The sequence below is a fragment of the Hemiscyllium ocellatum genome, chromosome 47 (assembly GCF_020745735.1).
Source record: "Hemiscyllium ocellatum isolate sHemOce1 chromosome 47, sHemOce1.pat.X.cur, whole genome shotgun sequence".
Classification (NCBI taxonomy): domain Eukaryota; kingdom Metazoa; phylum Chordata; class Chondrichthyes; order Orectolobiformes; family Hemiscylliidae; genus Hemiscyllium; species Hemiscyllium ocellatum.
In genome coordinates this window covers 294,104-315,079 of record NC_083447.1, presented here as the reverse complement: position 1 = coordinate 315,079, position 20,976 = coordinate 294,104, and the positions used below count along the sequence as shown (strand labels likewise).

The window sequence follows — 20,976 nt, the reverse complement described above, 5'->3', positions numbered from 1 at the left end:
ACAAAATCCACACATTTTTAAGTTGAACTTCAGCTCCTGAAGTTTTCAAAAGTTTCACACCTGGCAGTTTCTAACTGAACTTTGGCTCGTTGTATTGTCAATTAATATTAGTGTATTACCTATGCACTGCCACAATCCACTGGGGCAGTGCAATGAAAGTCAAGATCCACTATTCTTGGAATCAATACATAGGTGAAAAATTGATTAATTTTCTCAAACAGTCTAATTCTGATGACGAGACTGTGCAGATCAGATTTATTTTCAATTAATAAAAAATAACTGTTGTTATCAAACTCCTTTTAGCCAATGGCAAAAGGCTGACAAGTCAAGTTGCAAAACTCTAAACTTAAACTCTGCCACTTTTTATAATTTCCATACAGATGCACAAAGAGAGAAGACACAAGTGTTGGGGTGGGGAATGAAGGAATAAAGTAGCACAATTCTGGCACCAGTCCAAATCACAGACTTTAGCAAGTTGTTTCCTTTTGGGTCCCTTTTATTCCTTTCAATTGTTTCTGCTTCTTTTCTGATGATATGAGATTGTGGCTACAACCAATTCTCAGTCTCTCTTTCGCTGGTTGAGGAATCACCTTTTCAGTGCCTCTGAGGGTGGTTTTCCAACTGGTCATTTCAACCAGGGATTTCCAGAGAAAACAGTTTAGAGAAAAGTGAGGAGAATAGTTAGCTACTCAGCACAGAAAAAAGATGGTGAAGGAGAGATGGATTATTTCTCTTCACAGTCTCCTGTATTGCCCACACACAGGGATGGAACCACCTTCCCAGGAACCAATCAAGTAGTTGTTACTACGCTGAGCCCACAATAACTGGCTCCAATTGAAAAACTAATCAAAGAACTGTTTCTGGGCCAAGTGGCCCTAAACACACACAGGCAGTTCCATTCCATCTGAAATTCTTCCTCAACATTTCACAATGTGCTCCACCCATTTGGCTTTAATAGCTGCAAACATTCTTTCTCAGATTTCTCAATTTAAAGGTGTCTCTTCTCTCATTTTTAGTCGACATGCCAAACAAAAGAAAATTGTTCTTTGCAAATATCCATTCAAATCACTGCAATTCTGAATCCTGTAATGCTGAGAGCAATGCATGTTTCCTATTAGATTCCTCTATCTTGCTCAGTGCTGACTGAGAGAGAGTAGACAGAGGCTGGGGGCAAGGAGCCACCACAGCTAGTTCTAGGTACCGCAGCTTTTGTTTCCTGCTATCCATTCATGTGATGTGGATGTTGTAGATGAGGTCAGCATTTATTATTTATCCAATTTGCCTTTGAGCTGAACAGCTTGTTCAGTCATTTAGATGGGAGTTGGGAGCCAGTCATATGGCTCTGAAACCACATGTAAGTCAGACATGAGCTGAAAAATGCGTTGCTGGAAAAGCGTAGCAGGTCAGGCAGCCTCCAAGGAGCAGGAGAATCGACATTTCAGGCATAAGCCCTTCTTCAGGAATGAGGAGGGTGTGCCAAGCAGGCTAGATAAAAGGTAGGGAGGAGGGACTTGGGGGAGCGGCGTTGGGAATGCGATAGGTGGAAGGAGGTTAAGGTGAGCGTGATAGGCCGGAGAGGGGATGGGGGCAGAGAGGTTGGGAAGAAGATTGCAGGTCAAGAAGGCAGTGCTGAATCCGAGATTTGGGACTGAGATAAGGTGGGGGGAGGGGAAATGAGGAAACTGGAGAAATCTGCATTCATCCCTCGTGGTTGGAGGGTTCCTAGACGGAAGATGAGGCACTTTTCCTCCAGGCGTTGTGTTGCCATGGTCTGGCAATGGAGGAGGCCAAGGACCTGCATGTCGTTGGCGGAGTGGGAGGGGGAGTTAAAGTGTCCAGCCACAGGGGAGTTGGGTTGGTTGGTGCGGGTGTCCCAGAGGTGTTCTCTGAAATGTTCTGCAAGTAGGCAGTCTGTCTCCCCAATGTAGAGGAGGCCACATCAGGTGCAACGGATGCAGTAAATGATGTGTGTGGAGGTGCAGGTGAATTTGTGGCGGATATGGAAGGATCCCTTGGGGCCTTGGAGGGAAGTGAGGGGGGAGGTGTGGGTGCAAGTTTTGTATTTCTTGCGGTTGCAGGGGAAGGTGCCAGGTGTGGAGGTTGGGTTGGTGGGGGGTGTGGACCTGACAAGGGAGTCGCGGAGGGAGTGGTCTTTCCGGAACGCTGATAGGGGAGGGGAGGGAAATATATTCCTGGGTGGTGGGGTCTGTTTGGAGGTGGCAGAAATGACAAAGGATGATACGATGTATCTGGAGGTTGGTGGGGTGGTAGGTGAGAACCAGTGGAGTTCTGTCCTGGTGGCGATTGGAGGGGCGGGGTTCAAGGGTGGAGGAGCAAGAAGTGGAGGAGATGTGATGGAACACAGAACCCCACTGTTCCTCACCTACCACTCCACCAACCACTAGATATATCGTATCATCCTTTGTCATTATTGCCACCTCCAAACAGACCCCACCACCAAGGATATATTTCTCTCCCCTCCCATATCAGCATTCTGGAAAGACCACTCCCTCCGCGACTCCCTCGTCAGGTCCACACCCCCCACCAACCCAACCTCCATTCCCGGCACCTTCCCCTGCAACCGCAAGAAATGCAAAACCTGCGCCCACACCTCCCCCCACTTACTTCCCTCCAAGGCCCCAAAGGATCCTTCCATATCCGCCACAAATTCACCTGCACCTCCACACACATCATTTACTGCATCCACTGCACCTGATGTGGCCTCCTCTGCATTGGGGAGACAGGCCGCTTACTTGCGGAACATTTCAGAGAACACCTCTGGGACACCCGCACCAACCAACCCAACCACCCCGTGGCTGAACACTTCAACTCCCCCTCCCACTCCACCAAGGACATGTAGGTCCTTGGCCTCCTCCATCGCCAGACCATGGCAACACGACGCTGGAGGAAGAGCGCCTCATCTTCCACCTAGGAACCCTCCAACCACAAGGGATGAACTCAGATTTCTCCAGCTTCCTCATTTCCCCTCCCCCCACCTTGTCTCAGTCCCAACCCTCAGACTCAGCACCACCTTCTTGACCTGCAATCTCCTTCCTGACCTCTCCGCCCCCACCCCCTCTCCAGCCTATCACCCTCACCTTGACCTCCTTCCACCTATCGCATTACCAATGCCCTCCCCTAAGTCCCTCCTCTCTACCTTTTATCTGAGCCTGCTTGGCACACCTTCCTCATTCCTGAAGAAGGGCTTATGCCCAAAACATCGATTCTCCTGTTCCTTTGATGCTGCCTGACCTGCTGCGCTTTTCAGGAACACCTTTTTCAGCTCTGATCTCCAGCATCTGCAGTCCTCACTTTCTCCTAAGTCAGAGATGGTAAAGACAATAGATTTCACTCCCTTGGGCATCGGGTGAATCAGATGGGTTTTTGCAACAATCAGTAGTTGTTTCATAGAATCCCTACAATGTGAAAGCAGACCATTCGGCCCATCAAGTCCACAATGCCCCTCTGATAAGGAACATCTCACCTGGACCAACCTCCCTCCAACCACCTCACACTATCCCTGTAACCCTGCATTTCCTATAGCTAATCCACCTAGCCCTGGGCACTACGCACAGTTAAACACGGCCAATCGACCTAACATGCACATCTTTCGACTGTGGGAGAAAGTCAGAGCATTCTTTGGAAATCCACGCAGACATGGCAAGAATGTACAAACTTCACACAGACAGTAATTCAAGGGTAAAATCAAACCTGGGTCCCTGGTGTTGTGAGGTGACAAAACTAACCATTGAGCCACTGTGGGAGAATTTGACCAAAATTGACACAAAACTGTGTGTAAGCCATTCTTGTCAAATTCTCCCACTGCCACCATGCCACCCATACCGCCTGCCATTAAATAATTTGCAAGTTGATACTCAACAAACTTTCCTGTTTATGTGTATTAATGTTTCTCCTCATCCACAAGATTTGGTTGTTTCATGTTCACAATTAGACCAGCTTTTGATTGCAGATTAATGAATAAAAATTGCATCAGATACTGATATTATAAATTTGCAGGTCTTTGATGAGGTGGTATGTTCAATACTGGGCCCAACTTTGTCTCTTTACCAAAGAAAAGGTGCACTTTCCTTCTGGGGAGAGATATGAAGACTCACTAGACTCGTTCTGCAATGAGGGGATTACTTCAGGTGGAATACCTAGAGCCAGCATTCCCTGGGGTTTGGAGTATGAGAGGTGATAAAATCCTTCAGCTGCTGTGAAATGCAGCTAGGAGTTAGAAACCGGAGTCTGTCAAGCCTACTCTGCATTTTAATCTGATTGTTGCTTCAAATCTCCTTCACTGTCTGCCCCTAGAATTTCTGACTCCTTTCCCAGTTAATAGTCAATCCAGCTCAGCCTTAAAGTTACTCAATGACCCACCTCAACTGTTTTCCAGGAAAGAAAATTCCATGGGCTTATAAGACACAGGAGCGGAATTAGGCCATTTGGCCCATTGGGTCTGCTCCACTTTTCGATCATGATAGAGTTTTCTCAACCCCATTCTCTTCCTTCTCCCGGTAGCCCTTGATCCCCTTACTAGTCATTAGTCAGTGCCTGAGAGAAAAGAAAATTATTTTCCTTTTCATCCTAAATGGGAGCTCATTTATTTTTAAGCAATGCTCCTTAGTGCTAGTTTCTCCCTTCACCTTTTCAGTATCCACCCTGACATGTCCCCTCAGCATTTAGGTGTCTCAATGAGACCTCACCTCCTTTTTCTAAACTTCAATGGATATAGGCCCGACTTGTTTCTTGTAAGATAGAGCCCTTATCCCAGGATCTCTGGCTGGAGAGTCTGGAAAAGGGATCACAATAATTGAGAACATGGTCTCTATGTAAGACAGGGATAAGAAGAGATTTTTTTCACTGCAGTGAGTTGTGAATGTTTACAATACTTGTCCTCAAAGCTGAGAGTGCTCCTTTTCATGAAAGGAAACCAATAGACTTTTGGATATTGAGGGAAATGAGGAACAATGGTTTGGGAGGGAGGTAGAGTGGGACAGAAGATTATCCCTGGCCACAATGAATCCCAGAGAAGCTTGTCCAGCTCCTATTGCTGTATTCTTGTGACCCATGTTTCATGAAGCACATTCCCACACAAATGACGGTAGAAATTTGATTTGATTTATTTATTGGCATGTGTATTTTGTTACAAAATACACCTGAAATATTGTAACGTGTCATCATTCTCCAGCACCACCATAAAACACAGAAAAATTAAACAAAACATAGAATATAAAGGCAGAAAAATAAAAAAAAGTGTTTAACGTTACAGTCCTCCTTGTTAAGTGCTCTGCCATGGGTCATGAACCTGGAACAGTCTACTCCCTAAGGATTACTGGAGCACTGGATATTGAGCAGAACTGGTTTTTTTGTGAGGTGAGGCTATTAAAGGCTATGGAACCAAGATCTGTAAAAGTTTTTTTTATTTCAAAAATATACTTTATTCATAAAATTATTTGGATCTCTGTACAATCAGCCATGCCATTCTTGTGCACACATTACTTTTCTTTACATATAGACATCGAAATTTATTTTCCCGATATACAAGTCTGTACATTTACTATCCAGCTCTTCTGCTGAGGCATCAGCGGAGCCCAACTGACTGGGTGGGCCCCCTGTTCTTCTTTAGACAGGCAGATGTTACACGGTGGTCTTTCCCCACCGCGCCTTGGCGGCAGCTGCCCCAAGCTTCAGCGCGTCCCTCAACACGTAGTCCTGGACCTTGGAATGTGTCAGTCTGCAACACTCAGTTGGGGTCAACTCCTTCAGCTGGAAGATCAACAGGTTCAGACCACCCAAAGAGCGTCTTTGACGGAGTCGATGATCCTCCAGGCGCATTGATGTTTGTCTCGGTGTGTGTCCCGAGGAACAGGCCGTAGAGCACGGAGTCCCTAGTCACGGAGCTGCCAAGGATGAACCTCGACAAACACCACTGCATTCCTCTCCAGACTTCTTCTGCATAGGCACATTCCAGAAGGAGGTGTGTGACAGTCTCTCTCTCCTCTCCCCCCCCCCACAGCCGCTTCGAGGGCAGCGTGCGGTGCAGCTGAGAGTCCGGGCGTGCATAAAGGATCTCACAGGCAGAGCCCTTCTCACCACCAGCCAAGCCATGTCTTGGTGCTTGTTGTAAAGTTCTGGTGATGAGGCATTCTGCCAAATGACTTTGACAGTCTGCTGAGGGACCTGCTCGATAGGATCCGCCCTCTCCTTTTCCCGAAGGGTCTCAAGGATGCTACGTGCTGACCACTTCCTGATGGACTTATGGTCAAAGGTGTTTTTCTTCATAAACTTCTCCATGAAGGACAGGTGATATGGAACGGTCCAACTACTCGGAGCGTTCCGCGGCAGCGAGGCCAGGCCCATCCTTCGCAACACCGGGGACAGGTAGAACCTCAGTACGTAGTGACACTTGGTGTTTGCATACCGGCTTGTGCATGGATCCCCAAGATCTGTAAAAGTTGTAAAGCAGAAAGGCTTGAGGGTCTGAATTGTGTCCTCCTGTTCCTCTGAGCCTGTACCTGTAGTCCATTCTGTGCTCCCACTGATAACAGGTGGTGATTAAATTACAGGGTCAAGAGTGGGGTGCTGGAAAATTACAGCAGGTCAGGCAGTATCTGAGGAGCAGGCGAATCGACGTTTTGGATAAGAGCCCTTCAACAGACTTGTGAGCCGAGGGAGTGGAGAGTTAAATGGGATGTGGGTGGGGCTGGGGAAAGGTAGCTGAGAGTGCGATAGGTGGTCAGAGGTGGGGGTAATGGTGATGGGTCGGAGAGGAGGGTGGAGTGGATAGGTGGGAAGGAAGTGGGATAGGTCATGAGGATGGTGCTGAACTGGAAGGTTGGAACTAGGATAAGGTTGGGGAAGGAGAAAAGAGGAAACTGGTAAAATCCACATTGATGTCATGTGGTTGGAGGGTCCCAAGGTGGAAGATGAGGTGTTCTTCCTCCAGGCTTCAGGTGATAAAGGTATGATGCTGGAGGAGGCCCAGAACCTGCATGTCCTTGGCAGAGAGGGAATTGAAGTGTTCGGCCACGGGGCAGTGGGGTAGGTTGGTACAGGTGTCCCAGAGATGTTCTCTGAAGCGCTCTACAAGTAGGCGTCCTGTCTCTCCGATGTAGCGGAGACTGCATCGGGAGCAATGGATACAGTAAATGACATGTGGATTTGCAGGTAAAACTCTGATGGATGTGGGGCCTTGGATGGAGGTGAGGAGGTAGGTGTGGGTGTAGGTTTGCAATTCCTGCGGTGGCAGGAAAGGTGCTGGGAGGAGAAGGTGGGTTGGTGGCGGGTGTGGACCTGACAAGAGATCCTAGTTGATTTAACTGTCAGGGTAGATTCAAAATGGATGCAGTGATGATGCCCCCACAGTCAAATATCCCGTATTGCTTTGTGCCTGAGCTGAGGTATTGGAAATAATCACAGATTATGTCCCAAAGCTGTTCAGAGCAAATGCTGCCTCAGCGCAGGGTGTCACTGACTGTCTTGTTGATTTGTCATGGGGCTGTGGGCAAGTGCATTCTGACCGTGATCAGACATTCCTTTCTGGTTTGTATAATTTCAACTAAACAAGACACAAATCTCTGCTTGCAATAATCAGACTCCGTGTTAACTTAATCACTTGTCTAGGCTGTTAAATCTTCCTCAGTGTCCATTTCAAATTAATTCTTTCCACTGATATCAGCCAAACGTGTGGGGAATATCAGCCGAACGTGTGGGGAATAGCCAGACATAATTTGAAGTGTTGTCTGCACTCCAGATCCAAACCTTAACCCATTGGTTATTTTGCTACAAGACAATGAGTCTCAAAGTGGTGCCAGGAGGATGGGAGAAGAGTCCTTCCTGATAACCGTCCTTCCAGAGGTGGCTGGATAGAGAGTCTTGAGAAGTTGATGTTTTGGGTGTAACCCTTCTTCAGTCCTGAAGAAGTGTTACACCTGAAACATCAACTTCTCCATCTCCTGATGCTGCCTGCCTTGCTGTGTTCCCCCAGCCTCCTGCCTGTCCCTCCTGATGCTGCCTGCCTTGCTGTGTTCCCCCAGCCTCCTGCCTGTCCCTCCTGATGCTGCCTGCCTTGCTGTGTTCCCCCAGCCTCCTGCCTGTCCCTCCTGATGCTGCCTGCCTTGCTGTGTTCCCCCAGCCTCCTGCCTGTCCCTCCTGATGCTGCCGGCCTTGCTGTGTTCCCCCAGCCTCCTGCCTGTCCCTCCTGATGCTGCCTGCCTTGCTGTGTTCCCCCAGCCTCCTGCCTGTCCCTCCTGATGCTGCCTGCCTTGCTGTGTTCCCCCAGCCTCCTGCCTGTCCCTCCTGACGCTGCCTGCCTTGCTGTGTTCCCCCAGCCTCCTGCCTGTCCCTCCTGATGCTGCCTGCCTTGCTGTGTTCCCCCAGCCTCCTGCCTGTCCCTCCTGACGCTGCCTGCCTTGCTGTGTTCCCCCAGCCTCCTGCCTGTCCCTCCTGACGCTGCCTGCCTTGCTGTGTTCCCCCAGCCTCCTGCCTGTCCCTCCTGACGCTGCCTGCCTTGCTGTGTTCCCCCAGCCTCCTGCCTGTCCCTCCTGACGCTGCCTGCCTTGCTGTGTTCCCCCAGCCTCCTGCCTGTCCCTCCTGACGCTGCCTGCCTTGCTGTGTTCCCCCAGCCTCCTGCCTGTCCCTCCTGACGCTGCCTGCCTTGCTGTGTTCCCCCAGCCTCCTGCCTGTCCCTCCTGACGCTGCCTGCCTTGCTGTGTTCCCCCAGCCTCCTGCCTGTCCCTCCTGACGCTGCCTGCCTTGCTGTGTTCACCCAGCCTCCTGCCTGTCTACTTTGGATTCCAGCAGCTGCTGTTTTTTTTGTCTCTAAAGGACAGTGAGAGTGGGCCAATGTTTGGATCATGGGGCTCAATAAACAAAGTCCACCCTAGCCTTTGTCGGTCAAGAGGTCCTCATTATGCTCCCCCGTTTTTGGGTGGCAGTGTATATAACCACCTCAAGGAGCTGAATGGCTTCCTCTTTCAGTGATTTTGTTCTGATCTTTCATTCTTTCTCTTTATCATAAAGTCTGTGAAATAAAATCACCAAAGTGAAAATGGTCTGAAAATCAAACCTGAAACCTTCTGGTCACCATTTCAGCTCTCTCTCAAAGAAGGGAGTAATTTAAATTATGTACAGTCACAGCCAACAGCTGGCCAATTGTAATTGTACGAATCATCTGAATCTCTGTAACTAATTGTTCCCATGTGTGGGAGATGCAATGTGTGTGAACAGGCGTCTTCTCACTGCGATCTTGTTCACTGTCGTTGTGAACCAGGGTCCTGCTATTGTAGCAGGAGCCACCTCCTGCACACACAAACCACAGTGAGGGTGTAGAAATATCCCAGGCAGGTTAAAGCATAATCATTAACCACATGAAATGGCATGTTTGCATGGAACCTCCACAAGACGTTTCCCATTAGACCTCAATCCCTTTAGGAACATGGTGTCTTGGGTGATGGTGACATGGAGCTGGGGAGGTGGCGAGGGGGTTGACATTGTTTTACAATGTGCATTTGTTCTCAGTGAGTCAGTACCCCCTTCAGGATGTGCGTCAGGAGGTAGGGAAATCGACATTTTGGGTGTGACCCTTCTTCAGGACAGGGGTTGGGTGTGGGGGGGATCTGCAGATATAGGGGGTGGCAGGGGCAGGGTGGTGAAGTGGGGATAGGTGAAGACAGGGAGGGGATACAACCTGGTTGGTCAATGGGAGGAATGAATCTGGTAGGTGGCTGGGAAGGTGGAAAGGAGGGGGAGAGGCTGGAAAGGGAGTTGGGGGATAGGAAGGGTAGTTATTTGAAATTGGAGAACTCAATGTTGAGTCCTCCAGGCGTAGGCTGCCCAGGTGGAAATTGAGGTGCTGTTTCTCCAATTTGTGGTTTGGTTTGTTGTGGCAGTGGAGAAGGCCAAGGATGGTCATGTTGGAAAGGAAGTGGGAAGGGAAATTAAAATGGATGACAACTGGGAGGTCAGGTTGGCCCCTGTGGGCCTGGCTGAGATGCTGTGCAAACCATTCCCTAAGTTTACGCTCAGTCTCTCGATGTAGACAATACCACGTTGGGAGCACCAGATACAGTAAACTAGGTAGGAAGGGAGTCGAAGAGTGTGGTGATGGAAAAGCACAGCAGGTCAGGCAGTTCCTGAAGAACGGGACAATCGATGTTTCGAGCATAATCTCTCCATCAGGAACTTATGCTCAAAACATCAATTCTCCTGCTCTTCGGAAGCTGACTGACCTGCTGTGCTTGTCCAGCAACACACTCTTCGACTCTGATCTCCAGCATCTGCAGTGCTCACTTTCCCCTAGGTTGGAAGAGATGCAGGTGAACCACTGCACCTGCAGAGGTTCATCTGCAGGGGTCGACCAGACCTCCCAGTCACTGCCCAATTTAATTCCCCTTCCCACTCCCTTTCCAGCATGACCATCCTTGGCCTCATCTATTATAGAGTCATAGAGATGTGCAGCATGGAAACAAACCCTTTGGTCCAACTCATCCGTGCCGACCAGATATCCCAACCCAATCTAGTCCCACCTGCCAGCACCCAGCCCATATCCCTTCAAACCCTTCCTATTCTTATACCCATCCAAATGCCTTTTAAATATTGCAATTGTACCAGCCTCTGGCAGCTCATTCCATACACGTACCATCCTCTGAATGAAAAAGTTACCCCTTAGGTCTTTTTTATATCTTTCCCCTCACACCCTAAACGCATGTCCTCTAGTTCTGGATTTCCCCCACCCCAGGGAAAAGACTTTGTCTATTTATCCTATCCATGCCCTTCATGATTTTATAAATCTTGATAAGCTCACCCCTCAGCCTCCGATGCTCCAGGGAAAACAGCCCCAGCCTGTTCAGCCTTTCCCTATAGCTCAAATCCTCCAACCCTGGCAACATTCATGTAAATCTTTTCTGAACCCTTTCAAGTTTCACAACATCTTTCTGAGAGGAAGGAGACCAGAATTGTACAATGAACCAAACCACACATTGGAGGAACAACACCTCATCTTCCGCCTGGGCAGTCTACATCCTTGAGTTCTCCAATTTCAAATAACCTCCTTCCCTATCCCCGACCCCCTTCCTAGTCTCTCTTCCCCTCCCTTCCACCCGTCCCTGCCAACAATTTGATTCATTCCTCCCATTGGCCAACCATGTCATACCCTCTACCTGTCTTCACCTGTCCCCACTTCACCACCCTGACCCCTGCAGCTCCACCCACACCCAACCCCAGTCCCGAAGAAGGGTTACACCCAAAATGTTGATTTCTCTACATCCTGATGCTGCCTGGTTTGCTGTGTTCTTCCAGCTCCCTGCCTGTCTACTCTGAGTCTAGTTAAGATGTTCAGTCACTCTTGTTTCGATTTCCTCCCAGCTTTTTTTCTCTGTTTCTTTCTGCTTTACTGTTGTTCTTTTCTCTTCCACAGGAAATGACTGCCCACATGGATTTGAAAAAGCTGCTGATGGACATTGTCAAGGTAAATAAGCCAAAGCACCTTAAATTCCCTGCCCCATGAACCCCTCTCCCCACCTTCTTCCCACCAACAGCACCCTGCTCCCCTTACTCCTAACCCCAGAAAGAGAGTACTGCTATGAATATAATCCTAGTATCAGCAGGCAGTTGGGAAGGACCCAGCCTGTGCTGCCCATACTTTGGGGTTTTCAGTTACATTCAGTAGCCCTTTGGAATTAGCCTGTTTCCTGAGTGAACCTCCAGTGCAGTGTGTATTAAACTTCACACGGATGTTTGAATTGTCGGTGAACACTCACTCTTTATCAGGGTTCAGACATGAAGAATAACTGTTAAGAATCCCCATTCCCAGAGACGCTATTGCTGCACCCATTACAGCTGCTGGGGCCTCTCCACGTCAGTGCTGGGAGTTCCGCTGAATTGACTGAATATGGAAAAGAAGAAATAAAAAGACGATTTCTGTGTGAGCACATTAACCATTCAGTTTGCACAGTCATGGAGGTGATAAGGGTAAAAGGTGCGAACCTCTTTACACAAGGGATTAGTGCAAATTGGATTCCACACCATGCTCCCCTCCTAGAGAGAGACTGGAGACCTGAATAAACTGAAAGCTGCTTTTGTAATTAGGCTGCATTGTAAAGGCATGATCGGAGTGGGAGCAGCGATTGATGCTCTGGTATTTGGGAAATCTCATTCCCGGCTTCCTCTGCTGGCAGCTTCATTGAGAGGAGGTGCACAGCCTGAACCCTGTCTACATTTGATGCATTAAGCTGCCTATCCCTTTGGAACATTCTGCACATACCTCCCAAATAATCTTAACACTGGTCTCAACAGCTCGCATTCCAACCTTGACACACTATATCTTTTCAAACTGTTCGGTACGAAGATAATGTATTAAATCATGCCTGGTCTTAAACAGGTAATGTCCTTTGGTTCACGCAAATATTTTTCCAGAATAAATGTTTGCTGGCACTCTCTCCCACTATTACTGACCATTCTTGTGTGGTGTCTGTGATGGTCCGTACGCTGCTAGTACCTCCCCATCCCATAATTATTGAGACAATAATCAGCATCATTTCACAGTTGTATAGTTGAAGTGCACACAAAGCGTTGATCCCAGGGGACCCCACCAACCACCATCTCCAGTTCAAAATGCTGCACTGTTCTCTAGAGGGCGCCAGGATTGCAATAAATATTTTCCAAAAACATATATTATTTTAAAAATATCAAAAGGTATATTCCAAAATGTTTCCAATTGGACATTCTGGAAGTTGCAACAATATTCAGGTTTTATCGATAAATTCCTTACACTCTGAGGTGCCTCAATATAATTGAAATCTGTGTGACATTCAGGATCTAGATTCATTAGCAAGCATTGGGACTAAGGGGTTCCGTAAGTTACTAGCCCCTCAGCTGTTTGAAAGGCCTTGGTGTCCACATTGCAATAAACAGGCGTAACACTGCAGCTGGGGTAAGGTAGCGTTGCCCACCACCACAGAACATCTGTGGGGACACTGTAACTGCAAATGAGATTCTTCTTTATATTAACTGTGAGGTGAGTACAGGGGTGTAAGGTATCAAATCAATAGATGGATAAAACAGATGCCACCTCAGTTACTGTTGGCCTTCCCTGAAGACTGATTTAATTTCTTATAAAAATAATTGAGGCATGAAAATTTACTGCAGAGCAATCAGCTGGAGAGCTCAACCATCACTTCTGTAGCACTCGTAAAACATAAGACTAGAAATAAGCTTTTGACCTGGTGCTGCTCCCTCCCCACCCATTGGAGAGGGTAACTTTATGAGCAGTATAGTCAACTCTTTCATTGTGCTTCTTCCAGATATCAATGAGTGCTCCCTGCCAGGAATCTGTCAAAATGGAAAGTGCCTGAACGTGAGAGGCAGCTACAGCTGTGTGTGCAGCCAAGGGTTTGTACAGGACACCTCCAAGAGCCGCTGCATCTGTAAGTGATCAGAAATTACAGACACAACGCCTTGTAACCATTGAGCACAATCACCAAAACTACCAGCCAGTTCTCTACAGGCAACAGCTCCACCCTCAACTTCCGAAATTATAGCAACTTTCATCTAGGGGACCATGGAATTGAAGTTTACAAATTAGGAATAGGAAATTTGGTTAATTATAGTCAACAGCAAGAGCAGTCAAAAGCTCTTTCTACTGCCCCACACTCTCCCCATAGCCCTATACTAATCCCCAAACTAATCCCACTGCTCCACTCTCTCCCCATAGTCCTGTACTAATCCCCAACCTAATCCCACTGCCCCACACTCTCCCCATAGCACTACACTAATCCCCAACCCCACTCCCTCCCCATATCCCTGTACTAATCCCCAAACGAATCTCATGCCCCACTCTGTCCCTACAGCGCTGTACTAATCCCCACCCTAATCCCTCCCAAAGGTCTGTAGCAGTCTTCAAACTAATTGCACCAACATATTCTCCCAACCCAATGTAATCCCAATGCCCCTTGCTCTCCCCTCAATGCTGTATCAATCTCAAACTAATTCTACTGCCTCACACTCTCCATAACCTGTACCTCTGTTAGTTTCCAATATAAATTTAATTTGGTTTAAACAATGCAGTGGCTTATCCCTCACTCTCTCTCTCAAATCTTAATCCTAACCTTAGATTTTGATTGCCATTTTTACTTCTTTAGTTTGTAAGAAGCAGACTGATACTTTTTTTTAATAAAAGAGATACAGAGGTTTTTATGTGTGAAATAGAAAAGAGATAAATTGCCTCGAGGCTATTTAATTTTTGATAATTCACGCACAAAAGTTTGTTGCTATTAGTCTTCTGAATCCTTGAGTGTCAGCCTCATCTTGTGTAGTTCAGTGGTGTTTTGGAGGATCTGCAAATGATATCTTGGAGCTTTTTAAATAGTGAGAAGGTCTCACTATTTAACCTGCACTGCCACCATGATGTGAGATCTGGGATCTGGGATCTGGGAGCTCTTTCTTTATAAACGGCCATCATGTTAACCTTGATCTGTTCTGCCCTCACCATCTGCTGTAGGTGAAGAGGTAGCGTTAGGGTTTGGTTTTTACCTTTTTTCGGGTTTTCATTCCTGATGAGGTAAGAACTAGATGTGAGTACATTACGGCCATACAGGACTTTGGTTAGGCCACTTTTGGAATACTGCGTGCAATTCTGGTTTTGCAGCTATCGGAAGGATGTTGTGAAACTTGAAAAGGTCCAGAAAAGATTTACAGGGATGTTGCCAGGGTTGGAGGGTTTGAGCCGCAGGGAGAAACTGAATAGCTGGGGGTATTTTACCTGGTGTATTGGAGACTGAGGGGTGACCTTGGATTAGATTCCCTACAGTGTGGAAACAGTCCCTTCAGCCCAACAAGTCCACACCGACCCTCCAAAGAGCAACCCACCCAGACCCATTCCCCTACATTTACCCCTTCACCTAACACTACACGCAATTTAGTTTGGCCAATTCACCTAACCTGCACATTTTTGGACTGTGGGAGGAAACGCATGCAGACATGGGGAGAAAGTGCAAACTCCACACAGAGAGTTGCCTGAGGCAGGAATTGAACCTGGGTCTCTGGCGCTGTGAGGCAGCAGTGCTAACCATTGTGCCACTGTGCCGACCTTATAGAGATTTATAAAATCATGCGGGCATAGATAGGACAAATAGACAATGTCTTTTCTCTGTGGTGACTGAGTCAAGAGAGGGGAAAGATTTAAAAGGGATCTAAGGAGCAACTTTATCACGCAAACGGTGGTGTGTGTATGGAACAAGCTGCCAGAGGAAGTGGTGGAGGTTGGTACAATTACAACATTTAAAAGGCATCTGGATGGTAGGAAATGTTTGGAGAGGTATGGGCCAAATGCTGGCAAATGGGACTAGATTGGATTAGGATATCTGGCTGGCCTGGATGAGTTGGACTGAAGAGTCTGTGTCCTTATCTTTTTGATTGTATGAGTAACATAATATTGAGATTCTCAATGGATGTTTGTGACAATCATGGGCATTTACACACGCACACCTTACAATCACAGGCTGTGTTGTATATGGGCTAGGAGAAACCTTGTCATGCCATGCTACTAGTGTACGCAGTAAGGTGGAGTCGGGCACCTTCATAAGATTGGTTCACATGTGATGATGAGATGAGTGTGTCTTTTGAAGCTTTGTTGCCGATGAGCTCTGAGATGTAACACAACCACATCAATGTTGGGAAGTAGGAAATCAGCAGACTCTATGCTGCAGCGAACCTGTAAAAGGGTGACTGTGGGGACAGGATGAGTCTGGGAGATTTCCCACATCACTTGGGGGCCTATTTGGGGTTCTCCAGACTGAGGAAGAGTGGTGAACCATTCCAACTCCTGTGTTTTTACTGAGTAACTTGCTGCGGTTTCAATGTTTCAGCGCAGAAGGTGATCTCATTAACCAAAGGACCTTGTTATCGGATTTGGAGGAGTGGATCCTGTTCCCTGCCTGTGGGACAGAACATCACGAAGCAGATCTGTTGCTGCAGCAGAGTGGGGAAAGCCTGGGGAACAGAGTGCCTGAAGTGCCCATCGCCGCTCACAGGTAATCAGGAAGTTACCCACGGCCAGCACCTTAATGACCTCTGACTGCAGAGGGCTATACAGTTGGGAGGGAAACGAGACAGGAAAGGGAGAAAATAGGTAGGGGATAGAGGGAAAGAGTGTGAGTAAAGAGTGAGAGACTGCAAGGGGAAGAGTGGAGCAAAAGGGGTTGAATGTAGGAAAAATAGAAAGAAAAGAGGTGAATGAGATAAATGGAACGAAGGAGGAGGAGGAGGGTATCAGAGTGGGAGTATAAGAGGGGATAAGAGAGACAGCAAGGTGTCTGTGAGTGGAGTAATGATGGAAGAAGTGGCATCATTGGCCATCCCTTGAGTCACAGATGAGAGGGCAGCAAGTTTCTGTTGTGTGAATGAATAGACCGATTCTTGACCCACTGATCTTTGGACACCTGGGGCGAGAGGTTGGGTGTTATTGGGTTGATGATAATGGGAGAAATAAATAAAGTGTCAAGGAAAGGTGCAAATATATTGGAGAGAGTGCAGAAGGGATTTACAACATTGATTTCAGGAATGAGAAACCTCAGTTGTGAGGATAGATTGAAGTGGTTGGGACTGTTCCCCTTGGAGAGGAGAAGTCTGTGAGAGGATTTATTTGGGGGCTGAGTGGGCTGGATAGAGTAGATAGGGAAAGAAACTAGAATGAAAGGACGTAGGTTTAAAGAGATGTGCAAAGGGTTATGTAAGGAAAATATTTACAGGCAGCAAGTATTTAGGGCATGGAATACATTGCCTGGAAATCTGGTAGAGGCAGATTCAATTGAAGAATTCAAGAGGGCATTAAATAATTATTTGGATAGAAATAGTGTGTAGGGAAATGGGGAAAAGACAGGAGATTGGCATTAAGTCATAGATTTTGTACAGGCACGATGGACCACTGGCCCCCTTCTGTACCATCATAATTCTGTGGTATTGTTCTGTATTCTGACAAGAGCCCTGTCTGGGAAATAAATGTCCTCAGTTTCTGCAGTGAGGCAGAGGGAAGGAGACAAAGCAACGCTCTGTCAGGTTACAGTGTCAGGTTCAGAAACATTAGAAACACTGGGGGAATTTGGCAGGAGGCAGTAAATGGAGATGGTTGCTATCACATTGATGTTAGTGAGTCTCCCTCCCTCTACCTGCTGGAAATCTGTCTGTTCCAGAGCCAAGGCCTTGGTTTTGTTTTGGGAATATAGACCCCAAAGGGATACTGGAGACCAAATTGCCGATGGTTTATTCAGTGGTCCCTGTGGAATTCTGGTCATAACCGCAATGTGGGCCTGGAGTTACATATGGGATTGAGTGGTTTGAAGATTCCCAAGAGGCAGGGTGTAGGTGCTAGTTTTTAGCATAAGCAGCTTCATGCCTCTGGTGAAATAACAAACCAGATCAAGGGCAACTGCCTTTTAATCCCTGTTCTTGTGTATTCTTAAAAGGGCAAGGGACAAAACAATCTGCTGCCTATTTTTTCTCATCATATTCACAGTCTGAGATAACTCCCAGGGGATTGCAGTTTACTTTGTCATGTCTTTCTCCCTTCTAAATCTATCCATTTGAAGAATCCATGTACTATATCAGTATGACATTCCAGGGTCTCTCTCCAGATAGCAACTGTACAGAATTTACATCTGCAGTCACCTTTTGACCTTGTTATTTTTGTTCAGAAAAACATATTGTAATTAAAAGTTCAGTCAGTCTGTAAGAACTTTTGGGTTTCTGCCCTCTCAGCATGACACATTATGTTCACAAATGACTAAATATGATGATTCAGATCTCGCACTTTGCTCTACTGATGTTTGAACTCAATCAGGGCTGTTTTGGCTGGAACAAGTACACCATCAGTGCTAGTGCGATTGGAGCTTCATCGCTGTTTGACATATTCACACTGGGCTTTCGAACAGATTATGGAAGTTTTAAGATTCTAAATTTCAGTTTCTCCCTTCAGAGGGATTTCGGGAGATTTGCCCCGCAGGTTCTGGATATCATTACATCCGGTCAGATCTCCGCTACGGTAACCGGGGACTGGGGGAGAGGGACCGAGGAATCACTAATGTGGATCAAGCATCATTGACCAGTACCTCAGCACCAATTGTTCAACCCACACAGGGTAGGTTCAAGGTCATTGCGGGATCAAGGGTAGAGGGATGTGGGGAGACAATAGCACGCGGGTGACGGAGGAATGTTTGGAAAGGTGTAGATGAGGGTGAATGTGGGATTGGAGGGCTGGGGGAGAAGGGGATAGCAGGGGAAGGACGGAAAGTGTGAAAAGGAGTGATGTTTGAAATGGGTACCAGAGGGGAACTGTAATGTTTTGATTCTCTTTCCACCTCAGCTCCGAGGCTGAGAGAGACAACAAGCCTAGCCAGGACATCGCCCACAACAGCAGCTGTGCCCAGGACCCCCCAGCCAGGTTTGTGTCCAACTCCTACTTCATAAACAAGGCAAACAGATTCACAACCTGCCACATTCACCATGTTTAAACATTTCCAACTCTTGTTTTGCTTTCTGTGTCAGAATCTTTGTATTGCTGTTGGGATGGATATCATCTCCACCCTGTTTCCAAATTCCTGTTCCTATCTGGTCAGAGCTCTGCATCAATGGATTTGTTGTTAGATTGAAATGATTTTCCTTCAAAGGGTCAGCTGCTCTATCACTTGAAAGGCTGGAGGTTGTCACAGTGAATAAACTGAGACAGTTATCCTGACTCTGAGAGAAAGGAATCGCAGCAAACTCACTCCCCGCGCTCTCACTCCCCGCACTCTCTCTCCCCGCACACCCTGTCCCTGCAGCCTCTCTCCCCGCGCACTCACTCCCCGCACTCTCTCTCCCCGCACACCCTGTCCCTGCAGCCTCTCTCCCCGCGCACTCACTCCCCACGCAGTCCCTGTGTACTCACTACCCATGCATTCAGTCTGTGCGCACTATATACCTGCACCCTCTCTCCCTCCATGATGACTCCCCGCACTCTCTCTCTCCCTGCACCCTGTCTCACAGCACCCTGTCTCCCCACACCACCGTCTCTCCCCCCGCACACTTCCCATGTACTCTCTTTCCACCCACTCACTCCCCGCCTACTCAGTCCCCGCCCACTCAGTCTTTGCTCCACCCAGTCCCCACCCACTCAGTCCTTGACCCACCAAGTCCCCGCCCACTCTGTCCCCACCCACTCAGTCCTTGACCCACCAAGTCCCAGCTCACTCTGTCCCCGCCCACTCAGTCCCCGCCCACTCTGTCCCCGCCCCACTCTGTCCCCGCCCCACTCTGTCCCCGCCCACTCTGTCCCCGCCCACTCTGTCCCCGCCCCACTCTGTCCCCGCCCCACTCTGTCCCCGCCCACTCTGTCCCCGCCCCACTCTGTCCCCGCCCCACTCTGTCCCCGCCCCACTCTGTCCCCGCCCCACTCTGTCCCCGCCCCACTCTGTCCCCGCCCCACTCTGTCCCCGCCCACTCTGTCCCCGCCCCACTCTGTCCCCGCCCACTCTGTCCCCGCCCCACTCTGTCCCCGCCCCACTCTGTCCCCGCCCCACTCTGTCCCTGCCCCAATCTGTCCCTGCCCCACTCTGTCCCTGCCCCACTCTGTCCCCGCCCCACTCTGTCCCTGCCCCACTCTGTCCCCGCCCACTCTGTCCCCGCCCACTCTGTCCCCGCCCCACTCTGTCCCCGCCCACTCTGTCCCCGCCCCACTCTGTCCCCGCCCACTCTGTCCCCGCCCACTCTGTCCCTGCCCCACTCTGTCCCCGCCCACTCTGTCCCCGCCCACTCTGTCCCTGCCCCACTCTGTCCCCGCCCCACTCTGTCCCCGCCCCACTCTGTCCCTGCCCCAATCTGTCCCTGCCCCACTCTGTCCCCGCCCCACTCTGTCCCTGCCCCACTCTGTCCCCGCCCCACTCTGTCCCTGCCCCACTCTGTCCCCGCCCACTCTGTCCCCGCCCACTCTGTCCCCGCCCCACTCTGTCCCCGCCCACTCTGTCCCCGCCCACTCTGTCCCCGCCCCACTCTGTCCCCGCCCCACTCTGTCCCCGCCCCACTCTGTCCCCGCCCCACTCTGTCCCCGCCCACTCTGTCCCTGCCCCACTCTGTCCCCGCCCCACTCTGTCCCCGCCCCACTCTGTCCCCGCCCACTCTGTCCCCGCCCCACTCTGTCCCCGCCCACTCTGTCCCCGCCCCACTCTGTCCCCGCCCACTCTGTCCCCGCCCACTCTGTCCCCGCCCCACTCTGTCCCCGCCCACTCTGTCCCCGCCCCACTCTGTCCCCGCCCCACTCTGTCCCCGCCCCACTCTGTCCCCGCCCACTCTGTCCCCGCCCCACTCTGTCCCCGCCCCACTCTGTCCCCGCCCACTCTGTCCCCGTCCACTCAGAGCTGAAAATATGTTGCTGGAAAAGCGCAGCAGGTCAGACAGCATCCAAAGAGCAGGAGAACCGACGTTTCGGGCATGAGCCTGTCCACTCAGTCCCCACCCACTGACTCCGCATGCCCTAATGAAGTTACCTCGGTTTCCACAATCTGACAGGCAAGTCAGTTACAGATTCAATCTGGCAATGTTGCTGCATTCTTTGCAGTGCGGGGGCTCCTTGTACATGGTGTATACAGTGTGGGGGGGGGGGTGGTCCCTGTATACGGTGTATACAGTGTGGGGGGGGGGTGGTCCCTGTATACGGTGTATACAGTGTGGGGGGGGGGGTGGTCCCTGTATACGGTGTATACAGTGTGGGGGGGGGGTGGTCCCTGTACACGGTGTATACAGTGTGGGGGGGGGGGGTGGTCCCTGTATACGGTGTATACAGTGTGTGGGGGGGGTGGTCCCTGTATACGGTGTATACAGTGTGGGGGGGGGGTGGTCCCTGTATACGGTGTATACAGTGTGGGGGGGGTGGTCCCTGTACACGGTGTATACAGTGTGGGGGGGGGTGGTCCCTGTACACGGTGTATACAGTTTGGGGGGGGGTTG

General features: G+C 49.3%; 1 protein-coding gene across 1 annotated transcript in view; it reads left to right on the top strand.

Annotated features, from left to right (window-relative positions):
- LOC132836795 (latent-transforming growth factor beta-binding protein 1-like) overlaps positions 1–20,976 on the top strand; it is a 97,285-nt gene that overhangs the window by 32,978 nt on the left and 43,331 nt on the right. Inside the window, exons 5-9 of the mRNA XM_060856265.1 lie at positions 11,420–11,470; positions 13,305–13,427; positions 15,867–16,031; positions 17,972–18,133; positions 18,359–18,436. Of these exons, the coding sequence (XP_060712248.1) occupies positions 11,420–11,470; positions 13,305–13,427; positions 15,867–16,031; positions 17,972–18,133; positions 18,359–18,436 (579 nt within the window). The remainder of the gene's footprint in view (positions 1–11,419; positions 11,471–13,304; positions 13,428–15,866; positions 16,032–17,971; positions 18,134–18,358; positions 18,437–20,976) is intronic.